At 45.2% G+C, this 23,750-nt stretch overlaps 1 protein-coding gene across 1 annotated transcript; it reads left to right on the top strand.

The window, feature by feature from the left end:
* Nucleotides 1–1,656: 1,656 nt before the first annotated feature.
* Nucleotides 1,657–23,044, top strand: Poglut1 (protein O-glucosyltransferase 1). The gene is made up of 11 exons (XM_032900200.1): nt 1,657–1,834; nt 2,477–2,567; nt 3,079–3,222; nt 5,216–5,351; nt 8,083–8,204; nt 11,931–11,990; nt 14,212–14,311; nt 16,878–16,936; nt 19,086–19,253; nt 20,414–20,470; nt 21,259–23,044. Exons 1-11 carry the CDS (start codon nt 1,750–1,752, stop codon nt 21,413–21,415), a joined length of 1,179 nt encoding a protein of 392 aa, XP_032756091.1. The 5' UTR covers nt 1,657–1,749; the 3' UTR covers nt 21,416–23,044.
* The last annotated feature ends 706 nt before the right edge of the window (nt 23,045–23,750 follow it).

Genomic DNA, 23,750 nt, shown 5'->3' with positions numbered 1-23,750 from the left:
TGATATCCCAGGCTTACTAATGAATGTGAATTTATTCTACTCCTCCACTACGATCAGTCTGCCTTCTACACATCTACCCACAAGTCTCTGAATTCTGGCTCCCAGTGTCTCTAGCACAATAGTCACTAATATATCCTTCTTTCCAGTCTGGAATGCCCCTCTAGCTCTTGCCCTAGAATTGCAGTTTGAGTTTCTTATACTCAAACCAGTTGCATCTACACATTAAAGTGTAAGTGATCACAGGGGACAGCTTCCTTTAAAAAAAATTCTAAATTTTATGTAGGCACAAATTTGATTTGATATTCTCATGCATTTGTACACATGTATTTAATACATGCATTTCATGTATCCCTCCTGGGATGTTATATACATTTCAACAACATGTACATTTTAATACTTATACTGCCTATATAACCAACATATAGATTTATAACAATACTGCCCAGTATTTAATTACCCACTGTCAGGGAAAAAAAACAAAACACCCATACTTTCAACAAATTTAAACAACTATTTTTCCTTTGTGATTCATGGGTCTCTAAGCATCTTACTATAAAACAAGGTGTTCTTGGGCTCTAGCGAGTCTGAAGACAGCAACAGTGTACTCTTACACATAAAGTAAATCATTTGTTTGTTTGTTTATTTATTTATTTAATGTATATGAGTACACTGTAGCTGTCTTCAGACTCACCAGAAGAGGGCATCAGATCCCATTACAGATGGTTGTGAGCCACCACATGGTTCTAGGAATTGAACTCAGGACCTCTGGAAGAGCAGTCAGTGCTCTTAACTGCTGAGCCATCTCTCCAGCCCCCATAAAGTAAATCTTAAAAAAAAAAAAAAATTATTTTATTTTTAAACATATGTGTCTGTGTGTGGGTATGTACACTTGAGGGCAGGTCCTCACTTGAATCTGGAGTTATGGGCAGTTGTGAGCCATGGGACATTGGTATTAAAAAAATTTCAACTCAAGCCCTCTGCAAGAGCAGTGTATGCTTTTGGCCACTAAGCCATCTCTCAGGTCCTTTTTGTTCCTCTTTGGATTGGTTGCTGTGAGTCTCCTGGTTTGTTGTTTGTTTAGAAGAAGCCCTAACACATTTGAAGTCCTGAAGTCCACTTTGTGTTTGGGAAGGTCTAGTAGCACTTACCTACAAACTTTAGAAGCTGAGGAAAGAGGATTGTGAGCTGGAGACCAGCCTGGGCTGTACTATAACACTATCTCAAGAATAAGAGAATTTAACGATAACGATAAAATATATAACTTTTAAAAATCGTCCAATTGGTTTATTGATATTCTGGTTTAGTATGGCCTTTTGGAGCCTACCACAAACCTCAGTGCAAAACAAGGGTTTGTTTAACGTGGTCGATTTGTCTTATGCTGCTATAACTTTCTATTACAAAGGGGCCTGTGCAACCTTTTGTGCCCTAACAGGATGCATCCATTCATATGGTCAAGTTAAGTCGTTTGGTGTTCTGGAATGACCTAGCCTAGGTTCTGTGTGTAGCTGAAGCAAAAAGCAAACTACCTCCGACCTTTGGTTTCTCACAGGACTGACTTATTAAATGTGCTACCCTAATGGTTTGCCAGATGTCTTATTTCCCAAGCCAGGCTCCCGCAGGCCGATGGGAGGGCTCGGCAGCCATCTTTGTGTAGGGCAGCTCCCACGTGCCGAGGCGTCCGCCGCCACCCTTCTGCCGGGCGGCGCTTCCGCCGGCGTGCGGGACGGAATCCGCAGTGGTCTGCGGGTGATGGAGCGGCGGGCGGGCTGTAGGCTTAGGCCATGGATGCTGTTGCTGCTCCTGTTCCCGGTGCAGGGCCGCCAGAAGGACTCAGGTGGGCTCCGGGCAGGGCTGAGCTTGCCGCCTCGGCTCGGGGTCTGCTCGGGTCCCTGGGTGCTCGCGCTAGCCCCCGGCGCGCGGAGGATGCTATGCGGCAGCTGCGCGAGCTGAGAAGCGGGCGGGGGCGAGCATAGGTGTCTGGTGGGCCTCTTCTTCTGGTCCTAGACCCTGGAGAGTAACCCCAAACTCCGGAATTGGGGATGGTAGGAAAAGAATGTTCCCCGTTTACAGCAGAACGCGCTGTTCTGTGCCTTCCTAGAGGGGGGAGGGAGGCACTTAGCTGTTAGGACAGAATAGATGAGGGAGGATTATGTCCAAGAGTTTGCATTGATTGTCTCGGTGGGGTCCAGTTTGATTAGGTGAGAATCCATGTCTAAGTCCAGTGTCTCCATAGCCTATTGAGGGCCGAACATTAAGCTTCTGACTTTTCCAATTTCTTAGATACCTGATGGCGCAGGTAGAGGAGCAGACTTGACTCAAGCCCCGACAAGTAACCCAAAGAATCCTTGGCATTTCCACTACTGGGAAAGGAAGGGGAATTTCTCCAAGTGTTGGTCTTCTGTTGCTTCTGCCTGCTGCTTGCAAATGCGAGGGCCAGGGGTATTCTGTTAACTCTCGTTTCCTTCACTTTTTGAAGGCTCAAAATGGAAAGTATTTATTGACCAAATTAACAGGGCTTTGGAGAATTATGAACCATGTTCAAGTCAAAACTGCAGCTGCTATCACGGGTGAGTCTATTGATGTGTCTCTGAGAGCTGGATTCTTGTCATAAGCACCTCCCCCAAGTCCCTTGAGAGATCTTGATGGCAATGGTCAGTGATCTAAGCACGTCTTGAGAGCGGAAAGGGTATCTTAGGTGGCTCTCCTAATGTATGGAAATGCCCTGGGATGGGAGAGGCTCAGTGCTTTCCACATCCTCTATTCCCCGTGGTATTTAGAACATGTGCTTTCTTTTTCTCCCGAAAGTTGAGTCTCTCAAAGATTCACCTGCTGCTAATGATACTGAAACTCACTCTGTGTGAACTTGGAAGGAGATGGGATTTATTCCCTGGTTACTGCAGCCTGTGCTGCCGAGTTTGATGTTTTTTTCAGTTCCCCGTGGTGCTCTTGTAGAAGAGCTGCTCATTCCTCTCTTCCCCCTGCTTAGTGTATTCTCTAAACAGAACGCCTGGGACTGGGTGGGATGGCGTCGCCAGTCTCTCGGCCTGCTTTGGCTCCATGTTTCCCATTCTTGCACAGGGTCATAGAAGAGGATCTGACTCCTTTCAGAGGTGGAATCTCCAGGAAGATGATGGCTGAGGTGGTCAGACGGAGGTTAGGAACCCACTACCAGATCATTAAGCACAGATTATTCAGGGAAGACGACTGCATGTTTCCCTCCAGGTACCCTCTGGCGTGCTCTAACAGTGTTATTACGTGCAGGCTGACTTGGTAGCACCCCTAGGAACCAGCTAGAGGATTAAGAAGTGCCTCTTCCCTCGCATTTTAGGGCCTCACATTTCAGTATGGGTCATCTCCCCTTGCCTGGGATTTTATTTTATTTTTATACCAGTTATTTTATGTGAGCCCAGTGTTCATCACCAACTGTGAAGTCTTTGGCTCTGTCCCTTCCCTTTGCCTGTTTCCACAAGCTGTGAGGGACGGGCAGATGAGACCTGGCGGGGTGATGTGGGCTATAGGGGAAGTGAGGGACTGATGAGTGTCTGTTGTGGGCCTGGCTTTCATGGCTGCATAGTAATAACTCACTGCACAGATTTCTTCATTGAGTCCTCTATCAGAATATTTAAATTACTCCTTACAACACCCCTGCAAAATTTGGTTAATACAGCCATTGCCGTAGTGAGCATTCTTACACGTACACCTTTGATTGTGCTGGTCGTGTATACCCGTGGGCTAAAGTCCCAGAGTAACTAGGCCAAGTGATGTATTTTGTTTTTGTTCCCCATGCTCTTAAAAGATATTTTAATTAACGAATTAATTTACTAATTTGTTTGAGATAGCGTCTCATTATTTAGCTCTAGTTGGCCTGGAACTTGCTACATAAACCAGGCTGGCCTTGAACTCAGAGTTCCAGCTGTTTGTACCTCCATAGTGCTAGGAATAAAGGTGTGGGCCACCATGTCTGGCTTACACACTCTGAAGTAGACCTCATACCCTCTAACACAATGCTGTGCGTTAGACTTTGAAAATCTTTGTCGATCAGCTTGTTAAACATTGCCTGGTTTCTTTGACGCTTCCTCGTTACTAATAATGAATGAATTATGATGATGTGATGTTTATGAGTAATGGTTGTCTACTTGTATGTAAAACTGTTTTAGCCTGGCACAGTGGCTGTAACCTTGTCTCTTGGGAAAGTCTGAGGCCACATGGCCTCTATACTGTTCCAGGCTAGCCAGGTTGCCAGAAAATTCTGATCAGTCTGTCTGTTAGGAGCTCAAAGAATAGAGGCAGAAAGAAGCTAAGCATTTTCCCTTTCTTTCATTCATTCATAAATACATGATACATACTCTCAGGGAGTCTAGTCCGAAAGTGGTTTTGTGGTCTTCCTGATTGTTTCAATGCCATTTCTGTCTTGCAAAACTAATGTTGAGAATGGTCTGTGTTTAGGTTGAAGATATGAAAGGTTTCCTTCCTCCAGACCTAATCACGGTATTAAAAAAAAAAAGTTATCAGAGTTAGCTTTCTGATACTGCCACGAAACATCTGAGACAAGTAACTGCGGAGGAAGGTTTACCTTGGCTCACGGATTCTGTCCATGGTCAGATGGCCCTCTTGCTTTTGGGGCCTATAGTTATGTAGCACAACCTGGAGGTATAAGGCAGAGAAACCTGCTTACCTCCTGTCGCTCTGGAATGGGAGAGGGGGTTGAGGAAGGGAGAGAGAACCCAACAGCTTACAGTCTCTTTTGAGGGAATACCTTCTGTGATCTAAAACCACCTACCTCTTCAATGTTTGCCATCACCTCCTAGTCAGGCAAAGCTGAGGGCCAGACATTCCAGATCCAAACTGTTAACAGTCTCCCTGTCTGGTAAGGAAGGCCAAGGAACTCAAATAGAAAATGAGGTCTTCCAGTCTCTGTATTAAAATTTGCATCTCATCTATTAATTAAACAGTTCTGTGTTGAGGAAATAAAAACCTGGCAGCAAGTGGAGAAGTTATGTGAGTAGAAGTAGTATTCTAAGTTAGGATTGTTGGAGCAGTTTAGCTAAGAAGGGATAACCTGCCCCATGTAGGCAGTCCCTTTAGAAGCATTGCTTTTAGGGGACTGCAGTGGAGTGGTGATGTGGGCACTGGCTCCCCTCACTGTAATGTTAGGATCCTTCCTACAGCCTGCAGGCACTGCTCTGATGCTCTTGTGTTTTTGTCTGGTTAACAGGTGTAGTGGTGTAGAACACTTTATTTTGGAAGTGATCCGTCGCCTCCCTGACATGGAAATGGTAATCAATGTCCGAGACTATCCTCAGGTTCCTAAGTGGATGGAGCCTACCATCCCTGTCTTCTCCTTCAGTAAGGTGAGGACAGGAAGGGGCACATGGGAGGGAGCGGAGGGCGGTCCTCCGGGGTGGGCAAGAGAGCTTCTCCCCTGGCAGTAGGGATGGGTGTTAGTGAGGATGAGACCGGAGATCCAGGACTGGACTTAGCCTGTGTTAATTCAGTCATAAAATAAGACTGAAGAGATAGTTGAAAACCCATACAGAATGTAAGATTGCCTCAGTGTCTAAAGCTAGGGCTAGAGAGTGAGGTGCCTCAGGAACATAGAGCATTCAGAGAAGGGTCAGGGAAGTTCATACGTTAGTTAGGAAATGCTTCTGTTGGGAAAAAAGTTTCTCACATTCCTATATTATATCCAGTAGCCGTAGTGCTGAATACCATCTGAACTCCCGATGCCTGCATCCCATGGACCCAGCATAGGTGCTGGGTCACTCCACATGGTTTGTGCCTAAACAGCGTGTTGTTCAGATAGGCTTAGGGTAGCCAAGAGAGTGGGGAGGAGGGGGTTGGGGACGGGAGGCCTACTGGGGTCCTACAGTTACCCAATAGTAGTAATCGGGTAATAAGCACAGACTTAGAGAACTTGGGGCAGAAGACAGCTTGTCCGGGCTCAGGTTCATGCAGATGGTATATTGGTGAGGAGGGGCCTTCTGTAGAAATCAGGCATTCTGAGTGTCGGCGCCTGCACCAACTATGGCCATACAGTCACAGAGCGGCCAGGCCCAAATCCAATACGGCTCCCTACACTGAGTAGGGTGGGGAGACTCAAAGAAGATAGTCCATAATCTTTGGGAAAGAACGTGTGTTCTGGTTTGGTTTCTTCAAAGCAGTATTCTTACTTCGTGTTGTCCTTTCATGCGAGGACAGTTGCACATGGATGTATATGTGTGCACAGAGAGGCAGAGGTCAGCCATTTGTGTCATGCCTTAGGAGCTGTCTACTTCGTTTTTTGTGTCTGGCCTGGGGCTTTACTGATTGAGCCACTGGGAGTTTGGCGGGCAAGCCCCAGGGATCCACTCTGTGCCACTGTGCCCAGCTTTTTGTAGGTTTGGGGGCTGGAACTTTGGTCTTCAATGCTCTCAAGGCAAACACTTCCGTGCCATCTCTCGGATGGCCACCCCATTCTTCTTTATCACGGTTTTCTTTCTAGATTTCTTTTTTCTGCATTATAAGTGGTTCATGCTGATTTCTCAAAAGTGCCAGGTCCCAGCGTGACCATGAGTCTTCTCGCTTCATTTTCATCTCTACTTCCCTCCTGTTTCTCACAGTCACTGACCGTACTGTCCAAAGGGAAATAGAGTCTGCCAGCCTTGGCTAACTGTGGGGCTGTGTTGGGAATGCGTGATGAGCCGTATGCTGTGAGCTGGACTTGGTGGCTTCTACCTGTAATCCTAGCACTAAGGTAGCAGAGGTAGAAGGATCTCTACGTTTGAGGCAGCCTATAGTAGGCATAGTAAGTTCTAGGCCAGCCAGGGATACACAGCAAGATCCTATCTCAAGGCAGCAACAACTAACTCCTCCCAAGAGATGTTTGTGACCGGACGCCACCTGCATTCTCCCAATTCTGCCCTTGGCCCTTCTGATCAATGGGCAGCTGAGGATTTATTGACGAGCCAGTGCGAGGTCAGTGGTGACACAGTGTAAGACCCGATTGTGCTTATTAAACATTCATCACACTGTGCTCCCCCTCCCCCTCTCTCTCTTCCTCCTCTTCCTCATCCTCTTCCTCCTCTCTCTACATGCTCTTTCTCTCTCTTCCTCCTCTTCCTCATCCTCTTCCTCCTCTCTCTACATGCTCTTTCTCTCTCTTCCTCCTCTTCCTCATCCTCTTCCTCCTCTCTCTACATTGCTCTTTCTCTCTCTTCCCCCCGGCCTCTGTCCTTGGGGCTGGTGGACTCACCCAAGAGCAGCTTCCCAAGAAACATGCCTTTAATATAACACACACACATATTCATTGCACACCATCCTCTTAAAATATTTTAAGTCACTTTGTGTTGAAAAATAAACCCATCGGTAGAATTAGGGATATCATTTCCCCCATCTAGGAGATCGAGGCTAAAATAGAGCACTCGCTCATAGCTGTGAGGAGGAAGGGTTAGCATTCAGACTACTATAACTAGTGGTATTTCCTGATTCTTACTCTCAAATACCCCCTGGAAAAGAACTAAGAACTGGTAAAGCAGGGAAACACCAAGATGTGAGAGTAGTTATGTTTTGACAGAACCAGTTATTCGTAATTGGGAATATTACCTCTCACACGCTTAAAAAAGAAAAGAAAACCGTCCAGAATTTTGAGGAACTGAAAAACTTGACCTTAATGCTTAATATGGTTAAAATTTCTGGGATTCGGGGGATCTATTGCTTTTTTTTGAGACAGGGCTGTCTTGGAACTCACTCTGTAGACCAGGGTAGCCTCAAACTTAGATCACTTGGTGAGTCTGTTACTTTTAGCCCATGGTAATTCTTGCCTATAAATACCTCTAGTCTAGGTATAAGGCGTTGTTTTGTTCTCTGGTGATGGGTATTGAACTCAGATCTTCATTTATGCTAGGTAAGTGCCGTATCACTAAGCCGTATTGTATTACCAGATCTAATGTCTAGAATCTAGACCTCTAGACAAAGAAAATACTTCTCTGGCAGGTGGGCACTGTGAAGGCATTTATCCCAACTCTATATAAAGAATGCAGCCAGCTACTTCTTATTCATTCTCTCCCAAAACTTACATGGAATGCCTTTCTGTTTCCTTCAAAGACATCGGAGTACCATGATATAATGTATCCTGCGTGGACATTTTGGGAAGGGGGTCCTGCTGTGTGGCCACTTTATCCTACAGGTCTTGGGCGGTGGGACCTCTTCAGAGAAGATCTGTTAAGGTAGGTCCTTCAGAAAGGTTTTGTTTTTTTCCTCTTGGTGGGTTTTCTTGAAGTAAGCAGTAGAATATAGTCATTAATTTAAGACTACTGTCTGGACTCTGGTGATGGCTTAGTAGGTAAGAGTTCTTGCTGAGGATCTGAGCTTGCATCTGTAACATCCATGTAAAACTTAAGCATGGTTCTAGGTACCTGTAACCTCCAGTGTTCAGGGGGGCAGACAGAGACAGGTGGATCCTGGGAGCTTGCTGGTGAGCTGGTCTAGCCAACATGGTGAGCATCAGGTTCAGTGGAAAACCATGTCTCAAGCGAATAAAGATTGACATCTGTTATCTTCCTCTGGGCAAAAATGTACGTACAGGTGGTTGTACACACACACACATACATGCAAACATAAAAGTCAGCAGACTGTTGTTAATAGCATAAGCAGTTTTGCGTGTGTATAAATATTCATGTTGGGGCTAAGGTTATATAATTTGGTTGGTAGAACACTTTCCTGGCATGTGTGAAGTCCAGGATTTGACACCAGCACTACATAAACTGGTTATAGTGGCTTATGCTGGGGAGATGGAGGTAGGGGGTTCAAGGCCAACCTCAGCTATGCAGTGAGTTTGAGGACAGCCTGGAAATCATAAGACCCTGTCTCTGAATGGAAAAATCACTGTCAAAAAAGGGCAGAAGAATCTCTCCTAGTTTGTCAGCAGGGCCTCTAAAGGAAGGGTTATAAGAGTCTTGAAGTGGGCTGGAGAGATGGCTCAGTGGTTAAGAGCACTGACTGCTCTTTCAGATGTCCTGAGTTCAAATCCCAGCAACTACATAGTGGCTCATAACCATCTGTAATGAGATCCGATGCCCTCTTCTGGTGTGTCTGAGGACAGCTACAGTGTACTTATATGAACAAATAAGTAAATCTTTGAAAAAAAAAGTCTGGAAGCTTTTTAAAGATCATTTTCTATGTGTATGAGTGTCTCCATGTTTGCATGTATACTACATGTATGCATGCCTAGTGCCTGCAGAAGTTAGAGGAGGGCACCAAATCCCCTAGATCCAGAGTTGTAGATGGTTAGTGAGCTGCCATGTGAGAGCTGGGAACTGAACCCAGATCCTCTGCAAGAGCACCAAGTACTCTCGAGCGCTGAGGCCTTTCCAGTCTATTTTCTTTTATTCTTTTTACATTTTAGTCATTCTTTCTTTAAGAGAGAATTAACCTTTCCTTTTGACATAGGGTCTCACTCAGTACCCCATCCTGGCCTCAAACTCAAGTAATCCTCCTGTTTCTCTCACTCTGGGATCACAGACATGAGCCACCATACTTTTAGTCGCTATGGTTATGAGAGTAAATCAACTGATCTTATTGTAAGGAGGGATAGGTAATTTGTTGAAACAGGGCCTGACTTTGTAACCCAGACTGTCCTTGAAATATGCTATCAGCTCAGGCTGGTCTTAAACCCTAGTCCACCTGGATACTGGGCTTTGCCCTCCCAGATACTAGTATTAAAGGTAGAGACTGCTCTGCCTGGCTTTTAAACTTGGGATGTACTTGGTATTTGGTGCTAATGATGGGTTGTAGTGGATCCTTGGTATATTAAGGGCAAGTGTATTCCAGAACTTTCTGTTCATAACTGAGGCATGCTAAGCTTAGCCTGTTGATTCCACCCTACCGTACTTTTCAGGGTCTAAGCCAGCTATATTTTACATCCACGATTCATACAGTATTTGTGTTACTCCGATGACTCCCTGCCCATATAACCAGTCTTGCTATACAGAACAAGGTCACCTTGAATTTTCCTGCAAGTGTGGCCCAAGATTCAAAAGGGACTGATCAAAACACAGAAAGTGTTACCAACCCAAACCAAACCAAACAAAAAGCCCCCAAAGCAGCAGGCCTGCCTTCTGTTACATCAAGCATGCTTGTCAGTCTTGGTTATACTGGTATTTGACTGGGTAATTCCTTGTGGTAAGGAGCTGGCCTATTCCTTACAGGATAGCTAACATCTCTTGCCTCTGCCCACCAAATGCCAGTTACAGTTCCTCAGAAATGTTTCCAGATGTCGCCAGATGTGCTGTGGGTAGGGAGGAAAGCAGGATCAGTGTCCATGAGGGCTACGGATGTGGTTCAGTGCTGGGGCACATGCCTGGAATGTACAGTGTACCGGCCTCAGTGTCTAGCACTCTGGAAAGCAGGAGGAAGACTCAGCTGCGTGGAGAGTTGAGCAGAAAACAGCTCATTTTATTTACTTTTGAGACACATAGCCCAGGTTGACCTCAGATTCCCTCTGCAGTTGAGGATGACCCTGAACGACTCATCTTTCTGCTTTTACTTCCCAAGTGCTGTGCTTAGTATGTACAGAGAGCCATGGAAAGAAATTCTTTTTCTTTCTTTCTTTCTTTCTTTTTTAAAATTATCTCCTACATTTAAATTATGTGTGTCTCTGTGGGGTTATGCACAATGACAGAGGCCTGAAGAGGGTGTTGGATCCTCTGGAGCTGGAGTTACAGACAGTTGTGAGCTGTCAGACGAGGGCACTGGAAACTGAACTCAGTACTTTCCAAGAGCGGTACATGCTGTTAGTTGTTGAGCCTTCTTTCTGGTCCCAAGAACTCCCTCACTGGAGTCTTCCGTAGCTGTGGTGATAAGGGAATCCCAGATATTATGCTTTCGTCTTCGTGCTTTGCCTGAGAGTTTGAAACAACGCTTGTGTCATTTCCCGTTGAATACAAAAAGACAAAACCCTCCAATCAGTGTACGGTGTCTTTACACTAAGAAATCGTTCTGGCCCCGAGCTGGAGATTCAGGTAAGAGTTGTCACCAGGGGTGGTACAGGCCTGCCATCCTGGCATTCAGGAAGCAGAAGCAGGTGGGGCTCACTGCAAATTCAGGGGCAGCCTGAGCTAAGCAGTGAGCTCTAGGCCAGCAAAGGCTGTGTAGTGAGAGCCAGTCTTGAAACAAAAGGAAACAAAGAGAAAGTGCTAGCCGGGCCAGGTGGCAAACACCTCGTGTAATCCCAGCACTTGCAAGGCTCAAGCAGGAAGAGGGTATCAAGTCCAGCCTGGGCTACTCGGCTACATAGCCTTCGACACCCACTGTGAACCTGTTCCATAATTAAAGGGAAAGATGGGCCTGGAAATGTTGTTGAGTTGGTAGACTGCTTCTCCAGCACACACAGTGCTGGTTTATTTCTCAGCACCATGGAAAGCTGGGACTTAAAGTGATGCGAGCTAGAGTTTCAGTGAGGAAGGCTGGTCACGGTAACACTTGCTAACTATGGAGTTTGAGGGCCTTTATCGTTTTTAGAGCACTTCATGAAGCGTTAAGAAGTTTTAGATAACAGACTACGCACCTTTGGTGATCTTGCTTCCAAAACATAATTCCCTTTCACTCAATTCCTTTGCATTTCTTGTCACGTGCTGGTTTTATTAATAGCCTTCTACCTAGAGAGGAAACACTGTCTGTGCCAACTCAACAGTCCTGTGCATGCCGCTCGGACTCTGCTCTTTTGTATCTGTAAGCTGATGTTACTGGCCTGGTGAATTTGTAGCTATTCCTTGCGAGCTCCTTCAGACTGTTAAAAGCTAACAGAGGGCTTGTGGTTTTGTTCATAGCTTGTTTTAGTAACCCTGAATGGATTTATTTAAAGGTGCAACATTCTGAACTAATCTTCCGAAATGATTAAAACATATATAGTCTAGGGAAAAGCCCCAAACTAATTAAAAAATCTGTATTTTTAGGTCAGCAGCACAATGGCCATGGGAAAAGAAGAATTCTACAGCATATTTCCGGGGATCAAGGTGATTATATTTTCAGATCTGTAATAATGATGTTCTTCCATGTAATGTATCTTATTGCTCAAAGGAAAAGCTAAGATGATTAAAAAAATAATGTGGAATGATGGCCAGGCATAGTGCACATTTGTAATCTTGCACTCAAGAGACAGAGGCAGCATGACTTCAGTATTGGGTTCAGGGCCAGCCTGGTCCACATAGTGGGTTCCAGGATTTTCTGTTCCAAATAGTGGGTTCCAGGCCAGTCAGGGTTATACTGTGAGACCCTGTCTCAAAACAGCCACCATCACCACCACCACCAACAGAAACTTGGACTGGCAGGATCTTAGACTAAAAAATTCAATTGTGGCGGTTAGATTTTTGTCAACTTGGCCCAAACTAGAGTAACGTGGGAGGAGGTCACTTCAGTTGACAATACCTCCATCAGATTGGCGTATAGGCATGTCTGAACAGGCATTTTCTTGATTGATTGGTGATTGATGTGGGAGGGCCTAACCCATGGTGGGCAGTGCTTCCCCTGGGTATGTGGCCCATGGAGGGATAAGTACCTCCATGGGGCTAGAGAGGTGGCTCAGTGGTTAAGAAAAAGCACTGACTGGTTAGACAGTGGACTTGAGAATACAGGTGGGCCTAATCCCCATCCTACTGACTAATTATCTGATTCTCATCTTTGTTGCTATATAGCTGAGACTATCCTTGAACTTGAGACCTACCTGCTTTCCAAGTAGCTAGGATTATAAGCATGTAGGCACTGTGCCTAGCTCTTGCCCTTTTTTGTTTGTATGTTTTGAGCCCACTTTGTAGCCCTGGCTGGCTTGGAGCTCACCATGTATATAGTCCAGGCTGACCTCGAGCTCACAGAGATCTTCCTTTGCCTCCTGAACGCTGCGATTAAAGACGTGTGCTACTATGCCCGGCTTGTTTTTCAAATTGCAGTGTTATACTGGACTCTACAATGCATTCACAGCGAAGGCTATTCTGGTAGGCAGCAATCATGTAGCCACACAGCTATGAATAGCAGTGATCGTAGGCATTGGATGAACCTTCCAAAAAGGAAAACCATTCCCTGAAATAGATATATAGTGACCAAAACATCACTGTCTTAGTTAGGACAATATTGCTGTGATGAAAAACCATTACCAAAAGCAACTTGGGGAGGAAAAAGTTAATTTCACTCACAGTTCCATATAACAAACAGTTCATCATCAAAAGCCATGAAGGCAGGAACTCACACAGGGCAGGAACTGTAGGCAGGAGATGATGCAGAGACCATGGAAGGGTATTGCTTACTGGCTTGCCCCTCCTGCCTTGCTCAGCCTGCTCTCTTATAGAACTCAGAACCATCATCTCAGCCAGGGGCAGGACCACCCACAGTGGGCTGTGCCCTCCCCATTGATCACTAAAGAAATGCCTTAAGCTGGATCTTACGGAGGCATTTTTCTCTACTAAGGCTCCGTCCACTCCAGTGACTCTTGCTTTTAACAGGCAGACACAAAACTAGCCAGTACAATCATACTCTTTAAGATCAGATGCCACCCAGAGGTGGTAGCTTCCACTTAGAATAGCAGTGATTGAGAGTTCACTAATCAGGGTCAGGAATTCAAGGACACATTTGACTGAATAGTGAGCTTGAAGGTAGCATGGTGTCTCAGGGTTTCACTACTGTGAGCAGACACCATGACCAAGGCAACTCTTATAAAGCCAACATTTAATCGGGGCTGGCTTACCGGTTCAGTCCATTATCAAGGCAGGAGCATGGCAGCATCCAGTCTGGCATGGTGCAGGAGGAGCTGAGAGCTCTATATCTTCATCTGTGGGCCATTAGGAGAAGGCTGCCTCTCACTTGGTTAGGAGGAAGGTCTCATTGCCCACCCCTACAGTGACACACTTCCAACAAGGCCACACCTCCTGATGGTGCCACACTCCCTGGGCCAAGCATATTCAAACCACCACAAATGGGCTATAGGAGATTCTGTTTTAAAACAAACAGTAAACCTAGATGTAAGCAAAGGAAGACTTGACGCTCCCCGTCTTTGATAGGTAAAGCGGGGATAGCCTGAGCAACCAAGATGCTGCACTGCCCAGGACCCTCTTCCTTCACTGTCCCAGACTCAGTGACTACCTGCCCATCTGTGCCAGTAGCCACCGTGCTGGCCAAGGGCTGCTCAGGGATTGGGAACATTACGGTGTAGGCCACATAGATTTATGTTCTGTATTTTCTCTGTAGGACAAGCCCTGAAAGAGATCCTCTCATTCTTCTCTCTCGGAAAAATCCAAAACTCGTTGATGCAGAATACACCAAAAACCAGGCCTGGAAGTCTATGAAAGTAATCAGCTACCGTCTGAATCGAACCACGGCAGCGCTGACTCTAAGAACGTTGCCCTCTGGGTAGCGTTTGAGATTAGGTTTCCTCTCAGCGGTGAGATGAGTGCAGAGCAGGCTCCGTGCAGTGGTGCTAGCGTTCGTGTAAACCGCCGTCTCCCGGGCCTTGCCCGCTGTGCTGAGTGTCAGTAACCCTGAAGAGCTGAGTTTATAAGTCTTTCCTGGGAGCGGCCAGATCTAACTGTGGGGCTACCCAGGCCTTACCACCTGGCCTGCTGTGGCAGCGAGGGAGCAGTGGAGAGCTCCCGTGCGACTATCCTAGCTATTCTTTATGGCCACCAAAATTTGAATTTTGTGTGAAATGGGAATTTCATGTGAAATTTGAATTTTATGTCATTTTTTTCTTTCTACTTTTTTTTTCTTCTTGTTTGTTTTTATTTATGAGACGGTGTTATAATGTAGTTCTGGCTGTCCTGGAACTCACTATGCAGAACTGGCCTCGAACTCACAGAGATCCATCTCCCTCTTCTGAGTTCTGGGATTAAAGTCATGTGCCACCACACCTGCATTTCATGTAATTTTCACATATCAAAAATATTTTCTTTCCCTTTTTTTAATTCCAGTCACTTGAAAATGAAAATATCTAGTCCACGAGTTTTATACCACTTTGTGGTGCTGTGGGCACCTGACTTAAATGAATGGTTCTCAATGGCCGTAGAGTACATCCCGAGACCTTAAACAGTGAGCTAAATCTGTGGCCCAGGTTGCAGGAATCCTCATCTCACTAAAATCTGAAAAATGCAGCCTTTAGCTTTGAGGTCCATCTGTCCTGACTGTGACTTCTTGCCTTAAGAAAGAACTTAAAGTCCTAATTTCCTCTTTTGCAATGTCAACAGAGCATATAAGAAGAAAGCTTTAAGATTCATGGAGGAAGCCTCAGTGTATTTTTTTTTACATAAGTCTCATTTGTACATTTTTGTGGTGTTGCTGTACTGGGGTTTGAACCCTTGCCTTAGAATGCTAGGTAGACACTGTATCCTATAGCTATACACCATTAGCCCATGACTGTTTAATTTAGAAGTTTTATTTTGTGTATGAGTGATTTGCCTGCAAGTATGGATGTGCACATATGGATATGTGCCTGGTGACTGCTGGAGTTGTGGACATTTGTAAGCTGCCAGGAGGAAGCTTGGACCTGTAAGAGCAGCAAGTACTCTTAACTACCGAGCCATCTCTCCAGCCGCATCCTTAGCCTGCTTTACACAGTTTTAATCAAGCAGGAACAGATGAGTTCAAGAAACAAAAAGATGCATAGGAATTCAAGGGCATCCTCAGTTACTGACTTTGAGCCTAACCTGGGCTATGAAACCCTGTGTGAAAAACGACACAGAGAAAGGACAGCAAAAACAAAGAAATGAAAGAGTGCATTAATTCAGCACACATGTGGTCAGCGTCCTCTGTGGAGGGAGACAGGGAAGTAAAGAGAAAAGGGTCAGCAGAGGGTGGACAGCTGCAGATGACTGCTGCCTAACGGGGATTAGAGCTTGGTGTGCTGGATCTGTGGCTTAGGGCTCCATTGCCGTGAAGAGACTGTGACCAAGGCGACTCCGATAAGGAAAACCTTTAACTGGGGCTGGCTTACAGTTCAGAGATTTAGTTCCTTATCATCATGGCGAGAAGCATGGCAGCAGGCAGCAGGCATGGGGCAGGAGGAGCCAAGAGTTCTGTCCTGGGGGACTCTTCTGCACTGGGTGAAGCTTGAGCACTAGGAGTCCGGGAAGCTTGCCTACATGGTGACACGCTCCCTCCGACAAGGCCACACTCAATAGCGTCACTCCCTGTGGGCCAGGCATATTTAAACCACCACAATCTGCGTTATCACCACCACCACCATCATCATCATCATTTTTCTTTAAGAAATTTAGGAAGCTGGATTTTTATTACTGATGGATGGATTTTGAGGTTGGGTCTTTTGTAGCCTAAGCTGACGTTGAGTTTTTTTATGTAGCTGAGGGTGATCTTGAACTCCTGATTTTCCCGCCTCTACCTTCACTTGCACTTCGACAGTAAAATCCCCCATTGGGATTACAGGCACTGTCTGGGCTGCCAGGCCACAGATGTGGGCTTCTGTGAGAAGGGTCACGCCACCTAGTAAAAAGGTGGCAGTGGCTTGCATATTTACTTGTCAGTCCTTTCCAGACCCAGCAAAGGTCTTTGTGAGTTCCAACCATAAGCCCCATAAGCCAGCACTCAGGACCTATGTGTGTGTGTGAGGTTCCCAGAGGGAGGTGGGCTATACACCATGGCCTCTTAGCTCAAAAGATGGTAGCATGACTTCAGGTGAGTTCAGACTGTAAAACCAAATAGACCTGAGTCAAACCCTGTTGCTGTTGTTCAAGATCACGTGACAGTGAGCAAGTCCCAGCTTGAAACCTTTGGTTTAGTGAAGAGAGTAATGTCTCCTGGGAATGTTAGGTTCATTATGATACTTAAATGAGGTGAAATGTTTTAACAGTGTATCTGCCCATAAGTGCTATTGCTAGTGCTGATAACTTCCTATTCCCCTACAGGATACTTTGGGAAAGCCAGCCGCTAAGGATGTGCATCTTATAGATCACTGCAAATACAAGTAAGACATCCCCCCACCCCCTTTTTGGTTTCTCTGTGGTAGCCCAGGCTGTCCTGAAACTCACTCTGTAGATCAGGCTGGCCTCAGAGATCCACCTGCTTCTGCCGCCACAACCCAGCCTAGTTACTTATGTCTATATTGCCTTTGAAATGCTTCCCTTTAGAGACTTTAATCCTAAAGTATCATGTTAATTAATTTGGTTGGCTTTTACTGCGGCATTCAGGGCACTGAGCTGAGTCCAGTGGGGACTATAGAGAAGAGTAAGACATGGTTCCCTAACTGATTCCCATTAATTAACGCGTCAGGATCACCTCTCTCCACAACACTTGCCCCCATAGTTAGGTCACATGTATAACTGCCCCCATAGTTAGGTCACAGTAGTAACTGTTACAATGAATCTATAGTGATAGCACAGTAGTAGACGTGTGTGTGTGTGTGTGTGTGTGTGTGTGTGTGTGCAACCTACAGGAGGCCCTAGGTTCATTCCCAACATTGTAACAAACAGACAAACATCATAATGAAATACCAGCACTAAGGATGAGCTAAGAAGGTAAACTGAGGCCTGGAGGACAGTTAGGGTGTTGGAGGTAAGCACAGTGGCTATACCCACAGTAGGGTAAGTTCTCCTCCGTTAGAGACAGGTACGTATATGAGCAATGCTGAGACGAGAACGGCCTTTGCTTAGCGAGCTTTCCCAGGGAGCTTCTCGGAGGATTGGTTAGCTTGTTCTCCCTGCACTTTGGAAGAAGAGGGCGATGTCTGGGAAGAGGGACCCTCTTTGACTTGATGAACTACACAGGAGCCTGACCTAGTGCATGACTCCGTATATACCCAAGGATGAACTTGAACTCCTGACCCTCCTGCCTCCACCCCCCGAATGCTGGGATTGTAGGTGTGTTCTCTTAGGCCCACTGTGGAATGTTTTCTTCTCAAAGTATAGTTTTGACATGTATTTACTTCATGTTGAGTGTATGTGTCCTAATGCATACATGTGGAGGTCATACTACTATAACTCGCTGGGGACGGTTCTCCCCTTCCACCCTATGGGCTCTGGAAATTTAATGAGAGCACCAGTGGAGCCATTTTTTACAGCCCAGTTTTTTGTTGGTGGTGGGTTTTTGTTTTTGTTTTTTTGCTTTTGTTTGTTTGTTTGGTTGGTTGGTTGGTTTTTGTTTTTTGGGGTTTTTTTTTTTTTGTTTTTTTTTTTTGGTTTTTTTTTCTTACATTATTTATTTTGTTCTTTTTTAACTTTTGTTTTTAGTGTACATCATTGAACATCTTTTTTATGTAAGTCTGAAGTCTATTAAAAACCAAACCAAAACCTATTTCTTTCTGATCCTGTTTTCCACCCAGCACACAGCTGCTGGCCTCATATAGCTCTTTCTGGAGAAATTATTTCCTCTTGTTTACCTGACATTCCTGGAACACCTGCAGCTCCAACCCAGGAAAAGCAAGGAATTTATGGAAACTGCACAGATACACACTCATGTGTCCCTGAAGACTGAGAATAGGGCATGATGGCTCAGTGCCTACAGTCTCAGCACTTGTGAGGATAAGGCAGGAGGATTTCTGTGAGTCCAAGGCCAGCCAAGGTAAAACGTGAGGCCATGTTATAGGTGGGGTTCCTATTGCTGTAATTAAACATCATAACCGAAATCCACTTGGGTTTATTTCAATTTATAGCCTATAGTTCATCATCCAGGGAAATTAGGGCAGGAATTCATGGCAGAAACCTGAAGCCGGGGACCAAAGCAGAGGCCATGGAGGGATGTTACTTACTGCTTGCTTCCCAGGCCTGCTTAGCCTCCTTCCTTATATAACCCAGGACCACCTGCCCATGGGTGGCACCACCCACAGGAGCTGGGCTTTCCCTTGTCAGTCAATCAAGGGAATACCCTACAGAGTTGTCTATAGGCAAACCAATGGAGGATGTTTCTTAATTGAGAATCCTTCCCAAATGATTCTAGTCGGTGTCAAGCTTAGAACTAGCCACATATCCTTTCTCAAACAATAAACAAAAGGATACAATTAGAAAGGGAAGGAGGGAAGTCATAAAAGCAGAGCTGGGAGTGAGGGAAGGGGGAATGGGAAAGGTTCTATTCGTGGTAGCAGCTTTATAAAGTGAAGTGTGCTTTCTTCACTTTTTCAGATATCTGTTTAATTTCCGAGGTGTAGCTGCAAGTTTCCGGTTCAAACACCTCTTCTTGTGTGGATCGCTGGTCTTCCATGTTGGTGATGAGTGGGTTGAGTTCTTCTACCCACAGCTAAAGCCCTGGGTTCACTACATCCCAGTCAAAACAGACCTCTCCGATGTCCAGTAAGTACTCATCGTAAGTGCAGCCACTGATGTTGGAGCGCTTTAATTTAAAGTGCCATTTCTCCGGGTGCCTCCTTAGCACAGTGGGCAGTGCGTCAGCCTCATAAAGTGCCATTTCTAACATAACATGCAGATGAACTGAAAAGGCTTGGATCTTTCAACCACTGAGGATAGTTGGTCTTGTCATGTTGTCCTTAGGATTTCAGGTACAGCGTGAGAGTTGTCTAAGTGAAGCCCTGGCAGATAGCCATGTTCATGCCGGGAGGAGATAGAAAAAGGTGTGGAGAAGGGCCAGAACTGAAGCCAGTTCCCTCCTCTGGCTGGAACGAGGATTTGGAGACAAGTTTGAAATTTGCACTTTTTATTCCTATTCTGGGTGGGGAGCGGAGGGAATGCACGCCTGTGAAATAGCGTATGCACATGGCAGTGCGTGTGCGAGGTGGTCAGAGAGCAACTTCCAGGAGCCTGCTCTCGCCCCTCCCCCTTGCTCAGGCGGTGTCGTTTCTATTGAGGGGCTGCATGCTCACCTTGCCGGCTGTCCGGCTTCTCGCAGGTTTTCCCGTCCCTGCCTCTTGCCGAGGTTACAGATGCACACCGCCATGTCCAGCTTGTCAGTGGTTTCAAGGGCAGCTCCTCAGGCTTCTGCTGTCACCTGCTGAGCCATCTCTCTGGCCCCAGAAATTATTCTTCACATTTGATTTTTTTTTTTTGATTGTCATTTTTGTTTTTTCTTTCTCAAAAATATATCCCAAGCTTATGTAGTAGAATTAGCATAATAAGTGAGAGCCAACCATCTACTTTTACTTTTTTTTTTTTTGACATGGTTTTGTGTAATTCAGGCTGCCTTCCATGTGCTGGGAATATCGGCATACACCACACGATTCCTGGGTTGGTTGGATTTACTGTTTTCTTTGCTATTATTTTATCTATTTAGGCATCCTGGTCTCTTTGCTTTAAAGAATTGGCTATCAGGCCAGCAAGCTCCAGGGATCCATCGCTCTCTACCTTCTTAGCACAGGGATTAAAAGACAAGCCACCATAACTGACTTCTCATGTGGGTCTTGGGCCCAAACCCAGGTCCCTGTGCTTTTGTGGTGAATACATTAGCAGCTGAGCCATTCCCCCCAAACTTGACAGTGTCGTGCTTCTTGTCTTTTTAGGGAGCTGTTGCAGTTTGTGAAAGCAAATGATGATCTTGCTCAGGAAATTGCTAAAAGGTAAGCTCTATTCATCTGTCCTTTCTTGTCCATCTCATCTGTCCCAGAGTTTTCTACGTATAGTTACCATGATGATGCCCATACCTCAGCTTCATTGCAAAGGCAGTCCAGAGCGAAAGCTGCCCTGGAGGCAAACAGCACACACATTCGCCAGTGTTCCATAGCTACACAGTAATTCCAGTCTTTAAACAAGAGGTGCCTATTTTTAAATTGCATGTGTATTTGTGTCTATGTGTGGGATGTGTGTGTCAGTGCTAGTGCCCAGGAGGTCAGAGGCATAGAACCCCTAGAGCTGGAATTAGAGGTACACATGCTCCATTGCAAGAGTAGTAGTAACTCTTAGCCACCAAAGCCCCTCTCCAGGCCCTACACTTCAGTCTTCGAGGAACTAAGATAAATGTTTTTAGCCGGGCATGGTGACTCACACCTGTAATCCCAGCAACGGAGAGACAGAATCAAGAAAATTGCTTTGAGTTCCAAGATAGCCGGGGCTGTGACGCGAGTCACATAAAAGTCAGAAGTCTCAAAACTCCAGACCAGGACCAAAACAAAACAACAAAACAACAAAACTCAAGTGCTTAAAAGTGAATATTAGCTGCTTAATAATGCTTGCTTTTAAGAAACAAATGTTAAGTTTATTGCTAAATATATGGATTTGATAGTTATAGGGTTGTTTGTGAGAAGCAGGCGAGTTAATTCAAATAAAATACTTGGAATGAGGCTCATGATAAAGTACCCAACCATATGTAGCCTGTGATATAAAATATTCTTGTTGATCTTCTGTCTAGGGGAAGCCAGTTCATCATAAACCATTTGCAGATGGATGACATCACTTGTTACTGGGAGAACCTCTTGACTGAATATTCCAAATTCCTGTCCTATAATGTAACAAGAAGAAAAGATTATTATCAGATCATTCCCAGACGTTTGAAAACTGAACTGTAGTGTCTATCACAGGACCAGAATCCTGACTGTGGATCTGAGATGCTCTGTGGTGAAATACCATGATCATGCTGCCTATACCTTGAACACCTTTGGCCAAGCCAAACATCCAGTTTTCCTTATCATGTTGAAGCCAGAGGAACTCTTGAGAAAGATCTAGTACATGTATAATGAGCAGAAATGAAACAGCTCAGCTCTTTGAATCATGAAATAAGGATTTGGAACTGCGTTCTATCTTTCGTTTTCTTTTGATCACTCACAGCTTGTGCCTCAGGTCGGCTACATCATCACTGTGAACCTGACTGGGTCCATGTAAGATGCTCTTTGTCCTACTATTTGGAGCAGACCATCGTTTGGAACTAGTACCATACACTAGCAACTATGAAGTTATTTTAGGCTTGATCTCTATTGCTTTATTTTAATGTAGAAATCCTTTGGAGTTTGTGAAGAAATCCCACAGCGATCATTTCCTCCGGAGTCTAAGGAAACAGTGGCTGTGCCATGAGTGCCATCGGAGGTCTCCTTTGTAAACTCAGGAGGTTTCCACAATGCCTCAGTTGCATGAGTAACTTCTGCAGTTGGATTTCAAATTTCCATTTTGTGCCTTCATGCCCTTTTTATTCTCTCTAATGGAGAAGAAGAGAAATTTCCTAGTACATTCAGGAAGTAGTCTCATTAAAGAACTGTGCCCCTGCAATGCTAGCACTTCTGAGGAAGAGGCAGGAAGATGAGTTCGTGGCCACCCTCAGCTACACAAGAGTTCAAGGAGAGCCTGGCTACATGAGGTCTTGTCTCATAAACTCGAACTCACACACATCTTTTATTTTGCCATCTTAAATTAGTAGCAGCAGGACCACCTCAGTTTGCAGAGTCGTCTTCATCTGTGAACGTCATGAAGTGGCAATTTGTAGAGCATCCATCGGCTTTTGCTTTTACTCCTGTATTAAGTATTATTGGAGTACTTCCTTATCCCCCTTCTGAAAAAGGATGTGTGGACAATTTATTTCAAGTTACAGCTCCAGCATCACCTCTGAACCTCACCCTTGAGTCGGGGCTCGGGCCGTATTGTGTGCCATTGTGCTGCTTCCTAGTTACTTGGCGGTTCCTCCCATTGTTTTGTAAGCTTGTAGATGGATGAGAGTGATGCTTCCCTGCTCCTGATGTCTCCTTTATCAGCGCAGTGCCTCGGGCAGAGTAATCACTGAACAACTACTGGGGGATGAGTGAGTGGGGAATGGATGGATATACTCGTCTGGCTTAACTGAATCCTACCTTAAGTTACCCGGTTACTTGCCCCAGTGGGGATGAGATACATTGTAAGAAATGGGTCAGTACAGATCCTCACTTGCCCTCTCAGGTAGTGAGGAGTATCTGTTTTTAAAGACAACACAAGTTCCTCAGATCTTACACTTACCTGTGTACCTCACTGCAGATGGTATGAGAATGCTGTGTAACAGTTTGGGAAGCATATGCCTTTGAAAACAGTTCGTATTCTTATACTTGGAAGATGTTGTTATCATTAATACTAGCTCGGTCTCAAGCTTAACCATTTGCTCCTCGAAGATGTATTTACTATAGAAAAGGTTACTATTGTTTTCAATATAACTAAATATATGTTTTGTAAGAGTTGTACTTGGTGAACCTGGGAAAGGGAACCTGCTGACCCAAGAGAAAACTGACCATGGAAAAAGCTGTTTAGTTTGATGAGCAGAACTCTGCTGTGCTGAGGGACAAGCGGGTTAGCAAGTCCATGTCCTGAGGATGAGAGAGCTGTGTACGTTAGAGTGTATTTTGGCTACTCCCCATACCAACATTTTGACTGACAGTATTGCTTTGAGGCCTTTGAAGATTAGAGTACAGAAGAGGCAGTGTTTCTCTACTGGTAAAGGAAGGTAAGCCATGATAGCTTGGGGAATGTGGGAGGCTTACAGAGTGAGAGATGGAGAGAGGTGAGGCAGAGAAGTGAGGTGAACCATGGCCAAGATCCTAGGGAAATTCTGGGTGGCAAAGGCAGCTTTGAATCTTTGGGCAAGGATGTAGCTCAGTGGCAGGACACTTCCCTGGCACAGGATCACCTCCCAGTACCACCTAAATGAAATGAGTAAGCCAGTTGCCCAAAGAGAAAAAGCTGTAGAGTTCGTGAAACCTAACTGGTACTAAGACTTTGTGTCTACAGGGTACAGGATCCTAGGAACATTTGAGTTATATGTTATGATTTTTAACATTTTATTTCATGTATTTTTATGTATGTGAGCACTCTGTCTTCATGTACATCAGAAGGGGAAATCAGATCCCATTACAGATGGCTGTGAGCCACCATATGATTGCTGGGAATTGA

The sequence above is a fragment of the Rattus rattus genome, chromosome 4, assembly GCF_011064425.1.
Source record: "Rattus rattus isolate New Zealand chromosome 4, Rrattus_CSIRO_v1, whole genome shotgun sequence".
In the NCBI taxonomy this organism is placed as follows: Eukaryota; Metazoa; Chordata; class Mammalia; order Rodentia; family Muridae; genus Rattus; species Rattus rattus.
Note: the sequence above shows the minus strand (reverse complement) of the source record. Positions and strands in the feature narration are given on the sequence as shown.